This window comes from Seriola dumerili, unplaced genomic scaffold (genome assembly GCF_002260705.1).
Source record: "Seriola dumerili isolate Sdu_G_001 unplaced genomic scaffold, Sdu_1.0 BDQW01000068.1, whole genome shotgun sequence".
NCBI classification, from domain to species: Eukaryota; Metazoa; Chordata; class Actinopteri; order Carangiformes; family Carangidae; genus Seriola; species Seriola dumerili.
The window spans coordinates 2,893,717-2,913,221 of NW_019174323.1; the positions used below are offsets into that span (position 1 = coordinate 2,893,717).

The following is a 19,505-nucleotide window of genomic DNA, read 5'->3' on the forward strand; positions in this document are numbered from 1 at the left end:
ACACACACGGATCTTGCACAACCGTCTTCAGCTTAATGTCAGTCATGTTTTCTACATGAACTGGAAGTTTTTTTTCTGTCCACTCAAAAATCACAACTATTTTGCTCATTGATTTTAAAAACCATTTCCTCCCACGCAAACTCTACTGGGCTGACATCCATGCCTCTGAAAACACAATTTTCAGTTCACTATATTGTTCTTCCAATATCTCCAAAACCAGAACAGCAAGGCAGAAGTGTTTTTGTTGTGCACTGACAAGAACGCAAGTTCATAAATCAGGCTTCTTAAAAACCTCAAGCTGTCTAACTGAGGGGAAAATATTGAGAGAAGGAAGGGAGGAGGGAAGAAAGGAAGGATAGAAGGAAAGGATGTGAAAGCCAATGAGAATCTGCTCTGCACTCTGGTCTCCACATGTCGTCACATGTCCCCCTTTTTCTTTTTTCTTTTTTTTATTTATTACAGTGATAAAAGAAAGTTTTGCTTAAAGTCTCTAAGATGGACCTGACGAATGCATGAAGTGTTAGATACAAAAGATCTCCCGATAATCACTTCGCTCATAAGACCAGAATTAATATTAAGCATGCTAAAGCTTGACTCAAGTTTGATGCATAAATTTATAAATGAAACAGCCATAAATGATCTTCTTCTACTCACTCATACAATTTGTTTTTCGGTGTTGTTTTCGCCACAGCGCTCCTTAGTCTGGATAATGTATAACTGTGTTGTTGCATCACACTTGTGGAAATCATGAGCAATTTACAGGTTGATCGTGCCCGAATGCAGGAACAAAGTCGTCATTCATAAGAACTGCAAGGTTGCAATGAAGAAAAATTTGCTCGCATAAACAATGCTCTAAATTTTTACCACCTGGCATTGCTGTATGTGGAACTGAATAGTGCATACATATACATGTGTAGGGTGGTTAGTGGAATGAGCATGTGGCTCGCACACATGCCCCCTCCTGCATACCTCCAGTCCCAGCCCATTGGTGATATTTCAGAAATGCAGGGCTATAAAATCAGGCTGTAGCATATATCTTCCAGGCTTCCCGGTTGACTGGTGCAGTCGAGTCAGTCAGCAGGGAGTAGCAACACTGAGGATTTCATCAGCTCAGTAGTTTACAAAAAAGACAGGACTATGGCACCTCCAGCGCCTGCCTGCTGTTCTCAGTTCAGTTCAGTAGTTACAAAGTGATGGTTTCCTGGGGCTGCCGACGTGTTCAGTATCACTTATGACTAAGTGATGGTGTAGAGGTTGGTTTAGTTTTTATAAAACAAAAAAAAAACAAAACAATAGGTAAACCAGCCAGACTGGCTGGAGAAGTGAGGTGTTAGTTAGAAAATGCTTTTTATTCAAAAGCAAAGAGAGTCTGAAAGTTTTTTTTTTTTACTGCATTAATCTCACAGGTAAAAAGTGTTACTGTACATGCCACAAGCATTATGTTGGCATGGAGGGGGGAAATAAATAAAGACAAGGGGGAAGGGGATGGGGCTGGGGGGGGTCGTGGCCCAATGCTGCAGGAAGAGGAATCAGGGGAAAGTGGCACAAGTCTGACTTCTTCCAATGAGAGCAGTCAGGTCAACACAGGAACTTATGGAAGTGGATGCAGACGGATTCTAGTGCAGGGTTTTGACAATGAAAGGTGGAGAAGGATCCATTTCTGATGTGCCATCACCCGTTAGGGCCTCAGTGTGTGGTGCTGATGAGTGTGTGGGAAACAGAGTCTGTGTCTGGAGAAGCAGGGAAGTCGTGCAGGACGATGGGGAGTTGAGGGGCGGGGGTGGGCAGCACTTGTAGTCCAGCACTCAGTTTGTCTGAAAGCAACAGGCCTCTCTCACTTGCACGTGTGCACGTCGTAGACGCGCACGCACTCCTGACAACTGACGTAGCAGCACCAGTGGAAGATGCAGTGGCACTTCTCTTTGCGTTTCTCAGTCCGGGTGTTGTGGCCGCGGCCGCAGCACAGCAGGTCGCAGCCCTCGATGCCGTGTGACGACACGTTGCAGACTCGGTCGCGTGTCCCAAAGGAGCCTGTCTCCGGGTTGGGCTCGCAGAAGTTGGGCGAGCCCTCGTAGTAGACCAGGTCACGCTCGGTGGGGTGCTTGAAGAAGGCGTACTTGACCCGCAGCGTCTCCACCCAGCCGCGCGACTCACGGTGTTTCTCCACCACCATCTCCGAGGCGCTGTCGTACTTGTCTTTCAGGTAGTCGCCCAGCATGCGGAAGTCCGGCTGCGCCCACCAGCACGTCTTCACCTCGCAGCTTCCTGACAGGCCGTGGCATTTGCAGCGCAGGTGCATGTGGTCGAGGATGGTCTGAGAAACACAGAAGACAAATACCGTATGATCACTTGGTAGGACCATTTAAACCAAAACCAGTCCTAACTTTTCTTGTTTCAACACCTTTACTTGTACAAATATTTTCTGGTCATTTGGACGGACTCCGTGTATGAGTTAATATAAACTGTGATCCAGAGTCATAGCAGAAAAACATAAAAATGTCCATAGATACTTTTAAAAGGCTTAGCAGTGGATCCATATGTTCAATACTCCAAATAATTTCTCTTTTTTATTAATTAAATCCCTAAAGACACTTGTACTGGTTGAGCCTTGGATCTGTGTCTGGAATCCACTTTTAACTGCTGTGAATTCAAGCCAGCTTCAGTACCTCTCACGGCCGACAGAGAGTGGGTATTTCCTACTGAAAAGGTGCATTTTGGGTGGAGTGTACCTTTAAAGTGTAATTAACTAAAATGCGCTGGTAAACTTTGATTTAATAAAGTGACTCAGCTGTTATGGGGGCGGTTAAGTCAGTCACCACCAGGCAGGATCTGATGGAGTTTTATGGTTAGAAATATACAGGATATTCAGTAATGCAGACTAACAAAACCACTAAAGACTCACAGAACAGGCCAAGAATAACAATACGCCACTGGCTGCAATTTATTTAAGTGTCATGCAGCTGCGAAGTAAAGAGGGTCTGTGCTGCTGCTAATTCTCTCTGAAGTCACTGGCTCACATCATGAGTGTGCCGCCGTGGGGCATATTTTACCTTTGTGTTTCGATTGTGTTGTGCTTTAATTCGGCGGCTATATTTAGCTGCAGAATTCCCCCGGCTGGGGCGGAAGGCAGGTGGCTGTGGCACCTCTGGGTGATGAAGGGGGAGAGTAGGGGTGTGTGGAGAGGGGTGGATGGACTAGTGACATCACACTGTGAGCTTGTCATGCCAACATCAAGTCCCAGAGGCCCTCGGGGCTAAATAATGGAGCGTGAGAGGGCCAGGTGGAGAGGAGAGCAGACTCCTGACAGTGCCGCTGTTCAGCTAGCTCCTGTGGTCTCTCTGACTGCTCCTGTGTGCTCAGATCAAAGGGCTGTCTTGTTGCCGTGTGGTCCCTCCATTTGCCCCTCAGCAAGCAGCCGGGGAGCCTGTTTTCTCCCAGTGGTGACAGCAGCCAGTGATGTTTTAAGTCTGAGCTGATTTCCTTCTTTTCCCCCTCAACTCACTCGGGTTATTTGACTGTCAGGGAATTTTTTTCATTGGGATGCAAGGCATGAAAGGCGAGGTGTGGGGGGGGCAAGGCAAGGAGTTAGGGTGTTGCTGAGATGAGTAATTAACCAGTCATTCAAAGTCAAGTGCTCATTTTCTGGTGGAAGCTCAGAAATGTGCGGACAAGTCAAATACCAAATCCCTGCCAATCACATGAACAATTAGTGATCCCAAACAATATAAATCCATCCCCTCTGCGAGACAGTCGGATCATTGTCCATTGTTTACTGCACCTTGGTTTCAGTTTTTTCACCTTATTTATAGGGCAGGTTGTGCAGAGGTTGTCCAATTAATGTGATGTGTTACAGCTGTACCACCTGAATGTACCGACGTACTCAACGGTGGAACCTGCGTTTATCTTGCAGAGTCAGAACATTTTGTAAATGTTGTAAATACACTGTCAAACTGATTTGACAGTGGTGGTATTTACTATGTACACTATCTGGCCAAAAGTATGCGGACTTCCCCGTCCACCTCTGTTTGTTAAGGTTTGTGCTTTCCCACTTTGCTTCCAACTTTGTGGCAACAGTTTTCCTGTTTCAACACAAAGCCTGTGCACAAAGCCTGGACTGTAAAGAAATGCTTTTCCCAGTTTGGTGTGGAGGAAGGTCACAGGCCTCCACAGAGCCCTGACCCTATCCAACAGCTTTGGGATGAACTGGAACACCGACTGAGAGCCAGGCCTTATCAACTGACCATCAGTAATCCTCTTGTGGCTGTCCTCAAGATTTTGGAAAGCTTCCCAGAAGAGTGGAGGCTGTTATATCAGCAGATTTACATACACATACAGATACATACTTTTGGCCATGTACTGTATATTAACCTGGAATACAGAAACCTAACAGCACATCCTTGCACAGGCTCTTCAAATGTGTCTAAATCTGTTTACCGTGCGTCCTGCCTCGTTGTTGTGCCGGTTCATCGCCGAGCGAGCATCTGGACGGTTCTCCCTGGCGTCGGCGAACTCTCTGGACACCAGCACCCCAAACTCTGCATCCTCGCTGCAGCCACCCCACTTCCAGCCCTCCCCTGGAGGTCCCTTGTGGTGGGAGTCGCAGCCGCACATAGTGGACGTGCCCTCGGCACAGGAGCGCGTCACCGCGAATGCGACGCCCGCTGAGGCGATAGCGTGGACGAACGCTGACTCTCTGGTTGCTGAGAGAGACAGATGAAGGACAGACAGGCAGACAGAGAGATAGGGAGTGTGTCAGTCTTGTGTTCAGCATGGACAAGCCAATCTGTACTGCTGCCAACATCCAGACAGAGGTATTGAAAGAGATACCTCCAGGCAAAAGCCTTTTAACATAACATTTCATCTTTGAGACAGCACATTTGTGTACCTGAAAAAAAAACAAGAAGCCTAGAGAACAACACTCCCACACATGGTTCACAGTATTTATCATATGATTATCATCACTGATGAGGAAGCACATATGAAGGAGACTAAAAGCAGAGTCCCTGCAGTGACATCAGCCCATTGTGGTTGTGTCAGGAGGGCCTAATGCTCAGTGGGATCTCAGTGACCTCCTGTCATCCCTGAGGTGTGCTGCTTTGCATCTGGATAGTGTTTCAGGAATGTTGTCACCCCCACCTCCCCCTCCACCCTTCACCACCCTTCCACCCTCCTACCTTTCCCCGTTCAGAGCCCAAGGCCTTCTGGTGAAACCTAGCAGTGTGTCGGCCTGTTTCTTTTTTACACTGAGGGATGAAGTTACGCCTCCTTTGAAGGCAACAGCTTATTATGTAACCAGACACCATTGTTTCACAATCACAGCACACTTACCGTGGCTCACCCATTACACTCTACTAGCTTTGTTACAGACAGACAAAAACACACGCACACACAGGTATGGGGAGGTGTCCTTAAGCGGTGGCTTGACTTCTCAAGAGCATCGAGTGGCCTCGATTTCTGATGTGCACAACTGTGCGATCTGAGGTTTGAAATTTGTATGAAAACAACCAGAGAATTAACCTCGTATCTTACAGACCGCAAAAGCTGCAAAAGCCAGAAATTCACTCAGCAAGTCCACTGCCAAGAGCCAGTCAAACAAGCCTCTGACAGAGTTTACTAATGTCTGACTGGAGACAAGTCATATTCTCCCATCCTCAAGTGAACTGACAAAACAGAAATACCTGTTTATGCTAGGTGTTTTTGCCTATAGAGCTAATATGATGCCACAAAGATCAGTTTGTATCCATTTATATTTCTGACATCTGGTCTGTCCTGGCGCTTTGTTGTGAAAATGTGACGCAAACACTGTAAATCACAACTATTTAAAAAAAAAAAAATGATTGAAATTGACGACACCCATACGTTGACTGATCTGTTGTTTGTGGATATATCTTATGAAATAACCTGTGCATAGTGAAAGGATACAGTTTTCGTCTAAATCCCCAGCGAACCCTTGTGTGATTGGATGACACACAGTCCTCAGGTTGGGCATCCCTGCTCACCCTGGCAAGCCTAACTGGGCCCTCCACAACATGGGCCTGTGAGCCCTGGGCCCCTGGAGCTCTGGCTGTTAGCCAAGGCTAGCGCTGCTCCTGCTACCTGCTGGGCCCATCAATCCGCCTTTGTTTCCCTTGTGTCACACTGTATTATCCACACAAAGGGCCCAGCGACTCGCGCCCCCACAGCCCCGCTCTGCCCGGAGCTGGCATTCCCCAAACTCCCGAACTCCCTCCCCACTCTCCCTCCAGCCACCCCTCCGCCAACACCCTGAGCTGAAATCCCATACACCACCACCCACCACAGGACCTCAACCCCCCACTTCCTCCAGGCATCCACCAACAGCACCACCATGGCCAACGCACTGCTAACAGTGGCTGGTGCTAGTGGTTGGTAGCTCTCCTTTCCCTAACGCGAATGCTTCCATTCATCATTCCCAAATGAATGATTCCTTCCTTCCTTCCTTCCTTCCTACCTTCCTTCCTTCCTTCCTTTACTTCCCCATCCCAGAGTGCACAGCCGGGCTAGGTTGGGAGAGATCCCCTTTCAGCCTGTTTTCATGACAGAGTCAAAAGGGCGTGTGAATGGGGCGTCCGTGGGAGCTGGACTGTGTGAGGCGCACACTGGTCTTCATGCACAGTAGGGGTTGAGCGGAGCCCCCCGGCCCTTTTCTATTGCCTGTAATCTCATTTGGCCTCCCCTCTCCCTTTTATTTGACTGAGGAGCTTGGACTGCTCACACTGCCCATTTCTGCCCAGATTCCTTCCCCTCTGACACACAGGGTAATTCATTTCCAATCAGCAGCCTCACTCACAACACACGAACTTCTACCTTTATAATTAGGGACTGCAAGGCCTAAAGCGGGACACCTGCGCCTATTGTTTCCCACTGTCAAGGTTTAGCGGGATGTTTAAGGGACAATTAGTATTCTGCGTGTGAAGCGGCTGATGGATGTCTCCAGTATATCAGCTGTTCTTGTCAGGTTTTGTTGATAGATTCACCACGCTGACCCTCTTTCATGTATCAGAGTGTAAACATGGTTGGGAAAACCGAAAAGAAGCTTGACTTGACTCTAAAGACAAATGCGATATTGAAGGTAAAGATGGATGGAGGTTGGATAATGTGTCAGTGCATGTACCTGCGCTCATTTCTCACTGCAGCCAGGAAAGGTGTATATTATTGTAATTGCCCCAGTTAGTCAACAAAAGCCCAGAGTACAGGCAGTGAAAAGCCTTAGGGTGCAAAACTGGTGAATGCTATGTTTTGTAACAGCTTGCAGTAGCCTCAGATATACAGTCTGCTTTTTTATTGCTGGGTGTTGTTTGGCACAGATCATTTAGATCGTAATTTATTTTATACTTTAAGCCTCAGATACATATGTACTTTACACCATTACAAAGTATAGCCATAAGATTTATGGGAGGCTTACTCTCTTTTTCTTGTACTTGTAAAAAAAAAAAAAAAAATCTACCTTTATCTAACACAGGGCCAAAGATGGCAAGGTTGTCCTTGATGGTGGTGCAGTTCCATCGCCGGCCCCTAAACTGGTGTTGGCATTCCTGGATCCCCAGCTTCACACCTTCGGCGACGCTGGGCATGATCTCGATGTAGTTGCGACAGAAACGCAGCTGCTTGGGCACCAGGCCAGGGATAGAGCCGCACAGGATGGGTTGGGAGCCCAGAGACGAGTACTGCTGCCCGAGGGCCAGGGACCTGCGACACACGGAGAGGGGAAAAGCATCATTAAGTGAAGTCTGCTGGGCGTAAAGAAACATCTCTGCATCTGTGTTGCAAGGTGATCAAAAGAGACTTATAATATAAGGTTAAGAGCTGTGTATCAAACCTTAATAATCAATCAGAAACCGAACCTGATTTAACAAAACTTATGCTCATTTTGGGCTGTTTTTCATGTAAACAAAGTTCTTGTAAGGATCGGAACATGTAACATCGGGGCTTATTTTGTTAAATGTAGAAAAACCTACATGTTCCTTAAAGTACGGTATCAAAAAAGTATCGCACACAAGCTCAGTTTTGTATCTTTTGTATCAGCCCTAGTGCTTTTACAAGTGTAAAGAATGTGGGAATTAAAACTGCTTGTCTCACAGTACAAGTCTGTGCCCTCCCTGAACTCAACCCCACAATAGCAGTGATGGTGACCTGCCAGGGAGGCCTCCGTGAAAGGCAACCTGCTCTACAAGAGGGGACCTCTTCTGTATTCATTAATCTCAGGTTTTACTGTAAGCGTAGCTCTGTGACAATACACTGATTCATACTTGAGTGTTTTATTGACTTATCTGCTTAATGTAGTTTATACTAAGAGCTCCTGTTTATTTTGTCTCCTTTTTTTTTTTTCCACCAGGAGTGAGGGGGGAGGCTAATAGGCCCACTTCAGGGCAGGGATACAAGCTATTAGTACTGACTTTTCAAAGTGTTCCCACTTGTTAGCATACACAGATCTGCTGATCTAACAGACACACCAGAACCTGTCTGCGTAGTTTAGGAAAAGCCCCCTTGTGCAATTTCAATATATATGAGAACACCTGCCTTTGCAGTTTCATCATTAATTTGTGGTTTTCCTCTGGAGTTTTGATGTTTTTAAGAGTGACAGCGTGTGCAGCTGAGCTTGCTGGTAATGGACAAAAAAACCTGGCATATCTAAAGCTGCGCGCCTCACCAGAAGGCCCGTGCAGATGTGCCTAAGCAGGGATTAATCACCACAACGAAGCAGCCAGGATCAGCTTGTGATGCCAGAAACCATTATAGTTTCATTCAAGTAATTAATTTTAATTGCTTTCTTTTTCTCTTGAAATAAAAGACAGAGAGGGAGAAAACATGTTTGCCATGCCCTTGTTTTAACATGCTTTTTGTGATGACAAGCTTAAACAAAACTGTACGGTCTCTTCCAGAAGCTCATGCTCAGTATATCAGCCGAAGAGACATACATGTTTCAAGTCTGCATTCTTCAGGAATGAAGAAGGCTCTGCAGTAGATGTGTGTGATGGAAGTGTTTACAAGGGTTATGGAGGGGAAGATGTGCTGCCAGTTCGCAGCTCTGAGAGAGAAGCGCTTTTACCAGGGCCGAGCAGACTCCTCCAGCACCTGGCTGCGTCTGGGCGGACAACGTGGCGCTGGAGGCCATGAGAGGATCACGGGGGAACAATTGACACTGATCAGATCAGAGCGCCACTCAGGATGACCTCAGGACCCCCGCAGGGCGCAACCCAATCACAGCAGCCACTGACTCTGACAGATGAGTGCAGCGCTATGCCCCACCCCGACACAAAAGTCAAGCCATTGAAGTCACAGGGAAAAAAATCCCCCCTTAGATAAGTTCACAGCTCTTGTGCGCTTTTCCTTTCTACTTGTGGCCACCACCAAAACCCTGCCCCCACAGCCAAACCCCCCTCCCCCGGCCATACGCTGTTTTTGATCTCAGGTGAGCATTGTTACAGCAGGTATTGAGATTCGCCAGTGGAGCTACGCACTGAGACACGAGGCTGAGCTGTTTTGCTTTTACAGCTGGTGTTATGGAACATATGATGATCACATAATCAGCTGTGAGCCACTTGTGTAGTATCACTGATACACAACAAACAGCTCATATGTTTCAATTAGAAACTGATCACTGCTCCTCAAAGATTGTACAGTTACATAAACTATCAAACGCTACTATACATAGGAAAAATAAGTCTGCATCATATCCAACATAATAACTCAAACTTAAAATGCTGTTTTCCTCAATTTGATGTTCCCATGCAAAGTTAGTAATTTGATAGAGCTCATCAATCTCCATTTATGTTCTTGTCTTGAGTTTACCCAAGCGAACGCAGCCACATTAGCTCATCTGCCAGTCCCAACCCCACCAACATCACTGAGTTCAAGCATTGCTGACTTCACTCTGTCTGGTGACTGAGTGACTAAGGACCTTAATTACACTGTCTGCTAGTTTGGTTACTGCCCATTAATCTCTCAGTCACGGGATGGACCTCAGCGAATGATGCCTTCCCAGCACAGAGCTCGGATTTGAACACTAGTGTCACATGCTCCACAATAACGTCACTAAATTGACTCAAAAAGAAAATCTCTACTGCTTAAATGAGATATCTTCGCAGTTAGACCACTGTGCCAACCTTTGCTGCATTTCAGGTTCCATTCAGGACAGCTAAACTGCTCGTCCGCAACCCTGAAATACTGGCTTAGGTAGTGAACTCAGGATTTCTGATGGAATCAATTAGCTAACCGCATGGGACTTTGTGGTGGCCGTAGCATGTTTAGACCACAGGCCGTGGATCTGCCAGCCTATTTGTCTTTGTTTGCAAAGGATGTGCATCATTTGATCCGTATGGACAGATGAGATGAAAGGGATATCTTTTTGGCTAGGTGCTAATGAGAGTCTTAACCCTGAGGGGTTATGAGGCATATCGTGCAAACAGACTCACACGCAGACGCATGCATGTAGACCACATGTGTGCCATGCTGATCCTGCCTGCTTTGCCTCACTTCTCGGAAGCCACAAGCAACGTGTCTCAACCGAGTGAGGGAGCAGCAGACGCAGAAACCTCCACAGAGGCAGAATGCCGGGGGAATCTGCTGCAGGGGACGAGACAAGCAGCAGAGCAGCAGCGAACTGCAGGGCTTGGCAGGTGCATGCCCAGGCAGGTCCGTATGGGGCCTCTACTGGCCTGGGGGGTTTACGGCATGGTTGGGGGTTTTCTCAGTATCTAAACCGGGCTGATGTGAAAGTATGATGGGCTGCTGGAAACCACAGAAATGAAGCAGAGGAAACAAAGGGATTCCACCACACACCTTGCTAAAGGGTGGAAATTCACACAATCAAGACTATGACACTGTAAACAAAAACTTTTGACTCAGCCACTCCCAGTGCAATAAAATCACTACTACAATCTCTGCTGCTTGGATAGAAAAGTGAAGCTGTCTCTGAGTCAGAAATATGTTGCAGCTGCTATTGTGGGAGGTCTGCATTACAGGGGTCAGTGTGTTGCACATGTCTGTGCATAGATGAGCTTTCTTTGTGTGACAAGCCTCCTATGTCCAGAGGCACAAAAAGTACCAGGTGACCCTCTGAACCTGTTGAGCAGAACATGACATCTGACCTCACTGCCTTTAGCCTGATGGCCAACAGAAAAAGTTTGAAGTTCATGACCAGGGTGTACATCGAGTATCAAAGAGCAGGAGTGTTCATCTCCCGCCTGTTTGCATCGTTAATCAAATGAAAGGTCATTATGATCAGATGTTCATACTGAAATTCTACATTGAGGTGTGATCAAACACGACTTTGATAGAGCTTGTCTTATCTTTAAAAGAGGAAATTGAAATTAATCAATTTGAAGTTCCTCAAGTCAAACCCAATGCAGGAATTTTGGATCCTCATCCTAACCTTGGTACATTTTAAGATACTGAAAAAGTAGCTTAAATTGCGTTAGCATGACATGGCAAAGCTCAATACACATGGTCCTACAGAGAAAAGCACTCTTAAGTTAAATTGTATCTGATGGTCAAAGTAAATTTTATACTTGTTCAGGGAATAACTTCATGCAATTTATTTTCAGAACCATAAAAGTTTACCCATAGCTTACCATTAGAAAATGTAAAATAAGTTAGCTCATTATGCAGCAAACAGAAGATTTTTTGTGCTAATTTGATAACTTTCTTTGAAGATCTTCGAGGAATCTGGATATGGAAGAATAAAACTGTGGTAAGTGTTCTCATAAGACCTGCTAGCTAAGTTTTAGCTCTGTGTATTAGTTTTACAAGGGCTATTTTTTCAGTTTCTTCACAGTAGTTGTCTCGTAATGGTGTCATCTTTTGTCTTATCCCACCAAACATGTCATTAACCAAGTAGCTAAGCTGTGCAGTGACGTCAACCACTCTTCAGGTCCATCAATGCTAGCTTCACTGCTAGTTAACAAAATCTTCTCAAGAAATAGCTTCTTAAGGTAAGTTCTTATAAATAATAAAAAATGTTTTCGTTTTCAGTTTTGACAAGTGCTAGAAGCTGTATCCTACTCCTTTTCCTTTGCAGCAATATCACAGAGAGAAATGTTCCAAACAGTGCGTGTCAGCACATTGTAGCTAAAAGCTAAAATAATCATTATGCAGATAAAGTGGCTGCTGTTATTGTTATATTCAAGTTACATAGCTTAAACGGTTGGATTGTTATTACTGACTTAGTGCATGAGGCATTTTAATTTGGAAGCGGGTAGAAGTGGAGCTAATTTTAGCTTCTTCACACAGGCTGCAGTTTGTGATGCTGAGATGTGTTTCCGTCCACTCGATTAGCATCAATAAGAGTACACTAAATATTACGAACACATTTAAGTCTAATGCAATAGAAGTACCCTCAAATTTAAACTGGTAACATTCCACCATTGTTTCTGCTGAAATGATCCTTGAACGCGAGTCAAAAAAGACACATTTTGCAATATGTTTTGTGTTCATATTGTCTGGAGTTAATTCAAAGCTTTCAGTAGTTTGTAGTTCAGTACAAAGTGGAATGTTGAAGTGGCGAACAAAGTATGAGAGTGAAGCAGAAAGGAAAAGAGAGGGATTAGAGAACCTGTCACAATCCATCCCTCTATCCATTCCTCCTTAGGCACTATGTTCACAGACTTCATGGAAACCTGTGTGAAGGCAGAGTGAACTACATGGTTGTGTTGATACTTGTAAGTTCTCACTTCCAACAAGGTTATCACTTATGATAGCATGAGGTGGATGCCTTGTTCAAATGCCCATAACAGCCTTTGTTCTGTGCCGGGCTGTTGCAGAACATGCTGAAAACTGTTACACATGATGATATAATTTTCCATTTCGTTTAATCACAAGCTGGGACACTCTCCAGGCTGTTGCTGTCAGGTCAAGTGGAGAGGTAGGGCTGATGATGTATTAAACTACACCTCATGAGGAAGACTTCAGATAGGGTTGATTTTTGATGGTTTCATTTTGGATTTGTTTCATTAAGTAAAGATTTTTTTCAGCTCTAACTCTAATTAATCTCTTATCAGATATTTTATTTCCTCTCTTTCATTAAATTACCAAAGTGCAATACAAAACATTTAGGTTAGCTCTTAAATATGATCCTAGTTCTCATTTATGTTGCTTGTAAGCTATAGATAAATTGAATCAATAAGGAGTTTGAAAGGATTTGGCCTTATAATAGTTAACTTATTTCATTAAAGAGAAATTAATACTGTTAGCTGATGCTGAGTTTGTGCCTGTAGTACTTCGTACCAAGTGTGCTCTGTCACTTCTGCAAGAGCCAGGCTCCCAAAAAGGCCTGACACTGAGAATATTGTTTGCATTAAACTCTAATCTACCTCTAATTTACCTCTATATGTTGACGCCGCAGCTCAACTTGTCAGATTTGCCTGGAGGGCATCGTGTTGCTAAATGAGGCCCTAGCAGAGAAGTCAGAGACGTGCACTGAAAACATTGCCACCAGAATCTCATTTGTAAATCCCATAACAGAGTCCACAGAGAGATAAAGACACTCGAAAGAGAGTAAGTGGGCCAAGGAAAGTTGCCGGCTTTGCCCGAGGATGGGACTTTTCCTGGTGGAGGATGGAATGCAAAGCTCCTGTCTGTGTTTTGTTGTCTTCTCTTTTACTTTGGCACACTTTTGATTTGTAGTCCAACAGCTCCTGGCTGATCAGATAAAAAATGACAGGACCCCTGAAAAATGTTCCAACCTGTTCTGTCTTTCTACCTCCTTTGCCTCCCCTCCTCTCCCCTCTCTCTGCAGACTGTTATGGAGAGAGTGTGGAGTTGGGACAAGGAGCCCCTGCAGTCACAAATATGGAGACGTGATGAGGGAAACTGAACAGGGTATAAACTTGTAAACCTGCCTGTCAGGGAGTGAATGAGAGCAGCAGAGGCTCAGCACAGGAGTGCACCAGAGAGTACAAGGCACTGACAAATGCACGTCAGACTGGAAGCTTGGTGTCTTGGTCTGCCTGGAGGTGGACACAACACAGTCTGAGCTGTTGTCTTGAAAGGACAGAGCTTGTTTGAATGAGTCTTGAGGGACTGTGAATAAACCACAACTCAAACAGCGCATTGTTCCCTGACACTGCTCATTAGCCACTGCTTGTTGGCACTGCTGCTTGAATTCTCTGCAGCAATGCATCCTATGCAAATCATAACTCGTAATAGATTGTCTGGAATCTTCCATTGTATGTCTGGAATTTCTCTGTGGAGATTTCAAACACTGCATAGTGTCTTCAGATGTGATTAAAAACCAAACTGATGTTGACTTTCTCATGCTTGGTTGATTAGAAAAAAAACAAAAAAAACAAAAACATGGGATGTGAAACTACATTGTTGGGCATAAACCTGGTTTGCAAAGCCTGCTAGTCTGCAGATGCTGCACTCAGAGGCAGCCCACACTGTTTAACAACCCTGACCCCAACAGTGGAGACTTATCTGATGTTGCAGGTTCTCGCCCTTATGAACCCAACGGTTGTAATGCATATCCTTACTTTTGCATTTTACCTTTGCACTCATGCATATAGACAGGGTGTTGTTCAGACGCCTGGTCCTTCTTGTTTATGTCTTTAACATAATACTTCCTGATTTGGATTTTTTTTTTCTCTAAAAGTCCTGGAAATTAAATATTATATCACTGCTTTTATTGAAAAATCTAAAAGATACCCAACCCACATAACCTGACGAGGGTAAGGGTGCACAAATTATTTCACCATATTGTTGATGATGTTTGGATGAAATTGTGTGTCCATGGCACCATTTTTTGAAAACATGTTAACTGGATCTCTTGTAATCTAAAGCTATTGATTGATAGTCCTCTCTTCCCTTTCCTCACTGCATATTTTAGTGGTTTGGTTGACCTGGTCAGCGACCTGAGGGTGTCACCTGAATACAGGCTGTACAGGTGTGATCAGCACATCTCTGTCACTGACCCTGTGTGCTGGAGAAATTGCTCTTTGCTAATAATTAACCTCTGTAACAAGCCATACAGGTGAGATCAGCCAGGTAATGAAGACTTTAAATATTGTTTGTGTGTGTGTGTGTACCTCCACACGTGTCCCCTAATGATCTCCTTGCCCCTGGCCATTGCTGTGTTTTCCCTTTGAGGAACTGTCCTGGCCTGTGTTTTAGTGCACCTAATAGCTGTGCACAGGGGGACTTTGTCATTTCCTACAAGAGCACTTTGCATGTCCTTTGATGGTGGGTGAAGATTAGGACTCGCCCTCGCTGCTTTGAAATACCACTCTCCTTTGAACCTCTCACCTAGCTTGGGTTTGGCTGGATAATGTCGTCCCACATGCTTGATCAGTGCAGACTGTCTTGTAAAGATTTGTGAGGTAATGTGTTGGACTTGGTATATCATGATAGGTATCATTCTTTTAAATTACAATGTGAAAATAGATTAAAATGCATCAGTCGAATCAAAGTGCTTTGATTCAACTCCACAATATTGCCTCACTATAATCTTGATACCTTAGCAGTGGTAATGCACCTGCTTTAGGGGGAAGATCTTAGTCATTTTAGAATATACTCCTCTCATATTCCTTTTATCCCTGTGGATGTATCACTCTATGTGGAGACATTTCTCTTGGGCTTTAGCCCAAAATTGCCTTTGACCCTGGCTCTGTGGCAGCCCTCAGCCATTCATAATGGAACCCTAAAGTTTCTTATGAATGACATTCTTCTGGACTTTTCTCCACCTTCCACTGCCCTGTAGAGAATAATGCCCGAACATCCTTGATCTTTTCACACGGGACGACAGACGGAGGATTTTCTCGCAGTAAGAATCATTTAAGTGATCCCTTCGCCAACGGTAGGGGTTGAAGATTGGATTGAGGATTGGAGGTTTGGGGGGTGGAGGGGTGTCACAGTCAGATAATGACATTCCTGAGACCCAGAGATGGACTCTAGAGCCCCCCTTTTAAGCCGCTCAGGTTGAACTGGAAAGGTCTATGTATAGACTGGGCAGTTTGGTTAAACCTAGATAGCTTTGCTTGAGACTTTTCGAGAGGTACGGCACTGATATTATTGAGGCCCCAATGGTTCCCAAAACTCACATAAGTACTTCTTCTAACAGCATTTTAGTCAGGAAGCTGTATTTAGGTTAAAACATGCTCTAACATTTAATTAAAGGATGTCAAAATTAAATCACTGAAAGTTTTAGTGTTGCAGTTTCATGTGGAAGGTTTCAACAGAAGTAAATTATAAAGCACATCTAATACTTTAAATGTGTTATTCTGCACAGTTAACAAATAGTTTTCTGTTAGAGACTGAATATCAGCTCTTTACGACTGCTTCATGTCAGATTGCCAAACTGCCGCTGATGTTTCACCTGAGCAGAAGCTGAGCAAAGTCCTGTCTAGGTGTGCGAATGCAATGAAATATTGATGGATCAGGATTGCATCGGTTGCTCAGAGAAGCTGGTGATAATTTCAGCAACGGCAAAACTGTATGTGAAACAATGTCAGACATTTTCAGAACAGATTTGTTGTTCTCCGTGCAGCAGTTCCATGTTCTCTCACCCTACCCTTTGTTTGATTTTATGACCACAACAAGATAAATCTTATGTAACTGAGAATTATTAGGGGAAAAGGTGAAATGGCCCTACTTCAAAATTACAATGAGCTGCTGACAAAATGAACAAAAGTTCAATGTCTCAGCTTCCTCGTGCAGACTTAACAGCGGTGATGATAACACAGGATTAAGAGAATAACAGTTCAAACATCTCGTGGTCGTGCGGCGTGATACGACAGAGTTAAACCGATAATCACTGCTGATGCTCGACGGCTGGTTGTTGGACCAGATTCAGCTGAGGTGATACCACGCTGAAAGTGACTGTCATCATTCACTTACAACTGGCTGCTGTTTATGCAAGAACACAAACACACTGCTGGCTGACAGAGTGGTTTGAGCTGCTCTGAGAGCCACACTGACTTAATACAGTAGTAGAACAGTGACTTTTATTAACAGCATATTATGTCACAGTCCTCAGCCTCAACTTCTTATTTTAGTTTGATACGGGTTAAAAGGTGAAACCAGAACACAGCATTAAATCCAAGAACACATACTTTTTCATTTTCAAACCACACAGAGAGGCTGGCGTTGTCAGATAATTGGACAGAGACGCCGTGAGACCTGTGGATAATATGGGGTCATACCATAGCTTTAAGCTGTCATGAATTCTCTCAAACCTTGATTTTGCCCGTTTCGTACGAAACTACTGTTTTCCCAACATTCTTGCATTTCAAGAGAGCGATTTACTGCTCTGCCTCACCTCTCCAAACCCACCTCATTAGTTTGCTATGCCTCTTTCTTTCTACTACACCTCATCTTCATCTTCTCGCATATGTGCATATCACTGGAGTTATTTATGCTCTGTTTTGTTTTCAACACCCCATCTTGTAAAAGCAAAGCTGCCAGGCATAAAGCAGTCAAAACTCCTCTTCCCTCCAACCCGTCCCACCGTGGCTTGAGAATTTATGGCCAAGTCATCGCCCCTGAGACAGAAGCTGAGAGCAGTCTCTGCCTGGGCCCTCACTGAAACTCAGCACCCTCTCGCTTGACGCACCACCTCATTTTGTCACCTTTTGGACATGTTCAACACCGCGGGGTGATGCCACTGACAGCGCCGTTTGACACCCATTCCTCAACACCTGCCCAGTCACCTGGAGCTACGGCTATGGGCTTTTCATCTCTCCATCTTCCCAGTAACCCCCCTACCCCAGCCTGCGCTTCAAAATTTGTTACCCAAATCAAAGGTGGCGCGCATTGTTAAGGTTTGAACATTATACCAGTGTCATGTAAGCTCCTTAAACAGAACAGCTGCAGGTAATTCACATAGAGAGAGAGAATCCAGGCTCTTTGTCACCAGTGTCTGACGGTTCTTGCTGAAGCCAGGAGTGGGTGTAAAGTCCTCTTTGCCATTAACACTTCAGCCCTGTGGCCTGTGTGCTTGGCAGCTGCCTGCTCTGTAAATGAAACCAGAAGATGCTCGCGGTTTGGACAGCAGTGTGGTGGGACCATATGCTAGTTGGGCTACTAAAAGTGCAGTAGCTCTGACAAGTATTGTGTCGTGAGCCAAAAGAGCTTTGTCATACGCCTACGCAAATATCACCAAAATAGAAGCTTTATGTTACAAAAGAAGACCAGGAGCTATGAGGTCAGCTGCATGTAGCTGAATTTGTAATGAGATAAACCTCTAAATTTCAGTTGCTGGTGCCAAAAGCGATCTGGGATAATTTAACAAAGAATAAAACCCTGCGGCACCTAAACATATTGTCTCCTGACAAATCCGTAGTGGAGGGGGTGAATTGTGGTACAATTGAAAAGCAAAATGATATGCTTAACTGTGTTTAAAAAAAAAAAAAAAGAAAAAAAAAAAAAAGAAATGGATTGATTTAATTACAGCTGATGCCCCATGGCAGACTGCAAAATTTGTAATAATTTTAAAATTGTGCACAACTTTATCAGTGCATGTCATATAATATTTAAAAAAAAAATTCAATTCACGGCATGTTTGGGGGCCGGCGGCCTGAATGTAGGACAGTGACAGACAATAGCAAACAAAACTAAATGACGCTGATCTTATAAGTCATGATTGTTGTACTTCCTAAGGCACTTCCAAAATTATATGGTTGTATTTCAAGAAAGAAATTGATTGGTTTTTTTTTGGGTTTTTTTTGTTTTTGTTTTTTTGCTTTTTTTGAGGCTTTGTTGAGTTTTCATGAGCAACATCACTGCTGTCATTGTGCCTGAGCGATAGCCACAATTTATATAATAATGAATGATCCTCCTGACTTGCACTGTTTGTGTAGAAATGCCTCGCAAGTCCTCACAATACTATGGACAATTCCTACCCACATGGCAACCACTCGCTGATGTATTTTTAAAATTAAATTCAAAAAACAAGTCTACACATTTAATAATTTAATGGTTCCCAAACTACAAATTCACCCTCTTTGCATCACAACATGCTCCAATATGATAAATTGACATGAATGTGGAGAGGAAAAGAACGGCGAGCCTTTTCCGTTACACTAGTATTTGAGGTTAAGATTCTTTGGACTGGGCCGGAGAACATTTTTCCACGCAGTCAACTGAAAGTGCACATTCTGCCCTCTCAGAAATGATCATTTGACCAAAAAGACTCTCTCTCTTTATGCGGCTATAGGGTCTGATGCTGAAACTGTGGATTTGTACTCACCACCAGATGGGATAGCCTCCAAGCACCCGTGAGCTGGACAACCACACACACATCAAATATCCAATCAGATACAAATCCATGAGGTAAGCCTTGTAGTGTGTGTGTGAGAGGGTAAATGGATCAATACATAGAACTTCCAGTAGGCAATGAAGAAGAGTTTCCAGGAAGAGAAGCTTTAGGGCAGCTTGATTGTTGAATGAGGGGAAAATTAAAATGATATTGAAAAAAAAAAATCTTCCTCCTGTTTTCCCCCCTTCTTTGAGTCGGGCCAGGAAAGTGTGTCTGTCTCCTAGTAGTTAAGAGAATA

At 44.4% G+C, this 19,505-nt stretch overlaps 1 protein-coding gene across 1 annotated transcript; it reads right to left on the reverse strand.

The window, feature by feature from the left end:
- Positions 1 to 1,834: 1,834 nt before the first annotated feature.
- On the reverse strand, positions 1,835 to 19,278 carry LOC111220108 (proto-oncogene Wnt-3). The gene is made up of 4 exons (XM_022743076.1): positions 19,199 to 19,278; positions 7,466 to 7,707; positions 4,435 to 4,700; positions 1,835 to 2,314 (listed from the first exon to the last, which is right to left on the reverse strand). The coding sequence occupies exons 1-4, from the start codon at positions 19,276 to 19,278 to the stop codon at positions 1,835 to 1,837; spliced, it is 1,068 nt and encodes a 355-aa protein (XP_022598797.1).
- Positions 19,279 to 19,505: the final 227 nt, after the last annotated feature.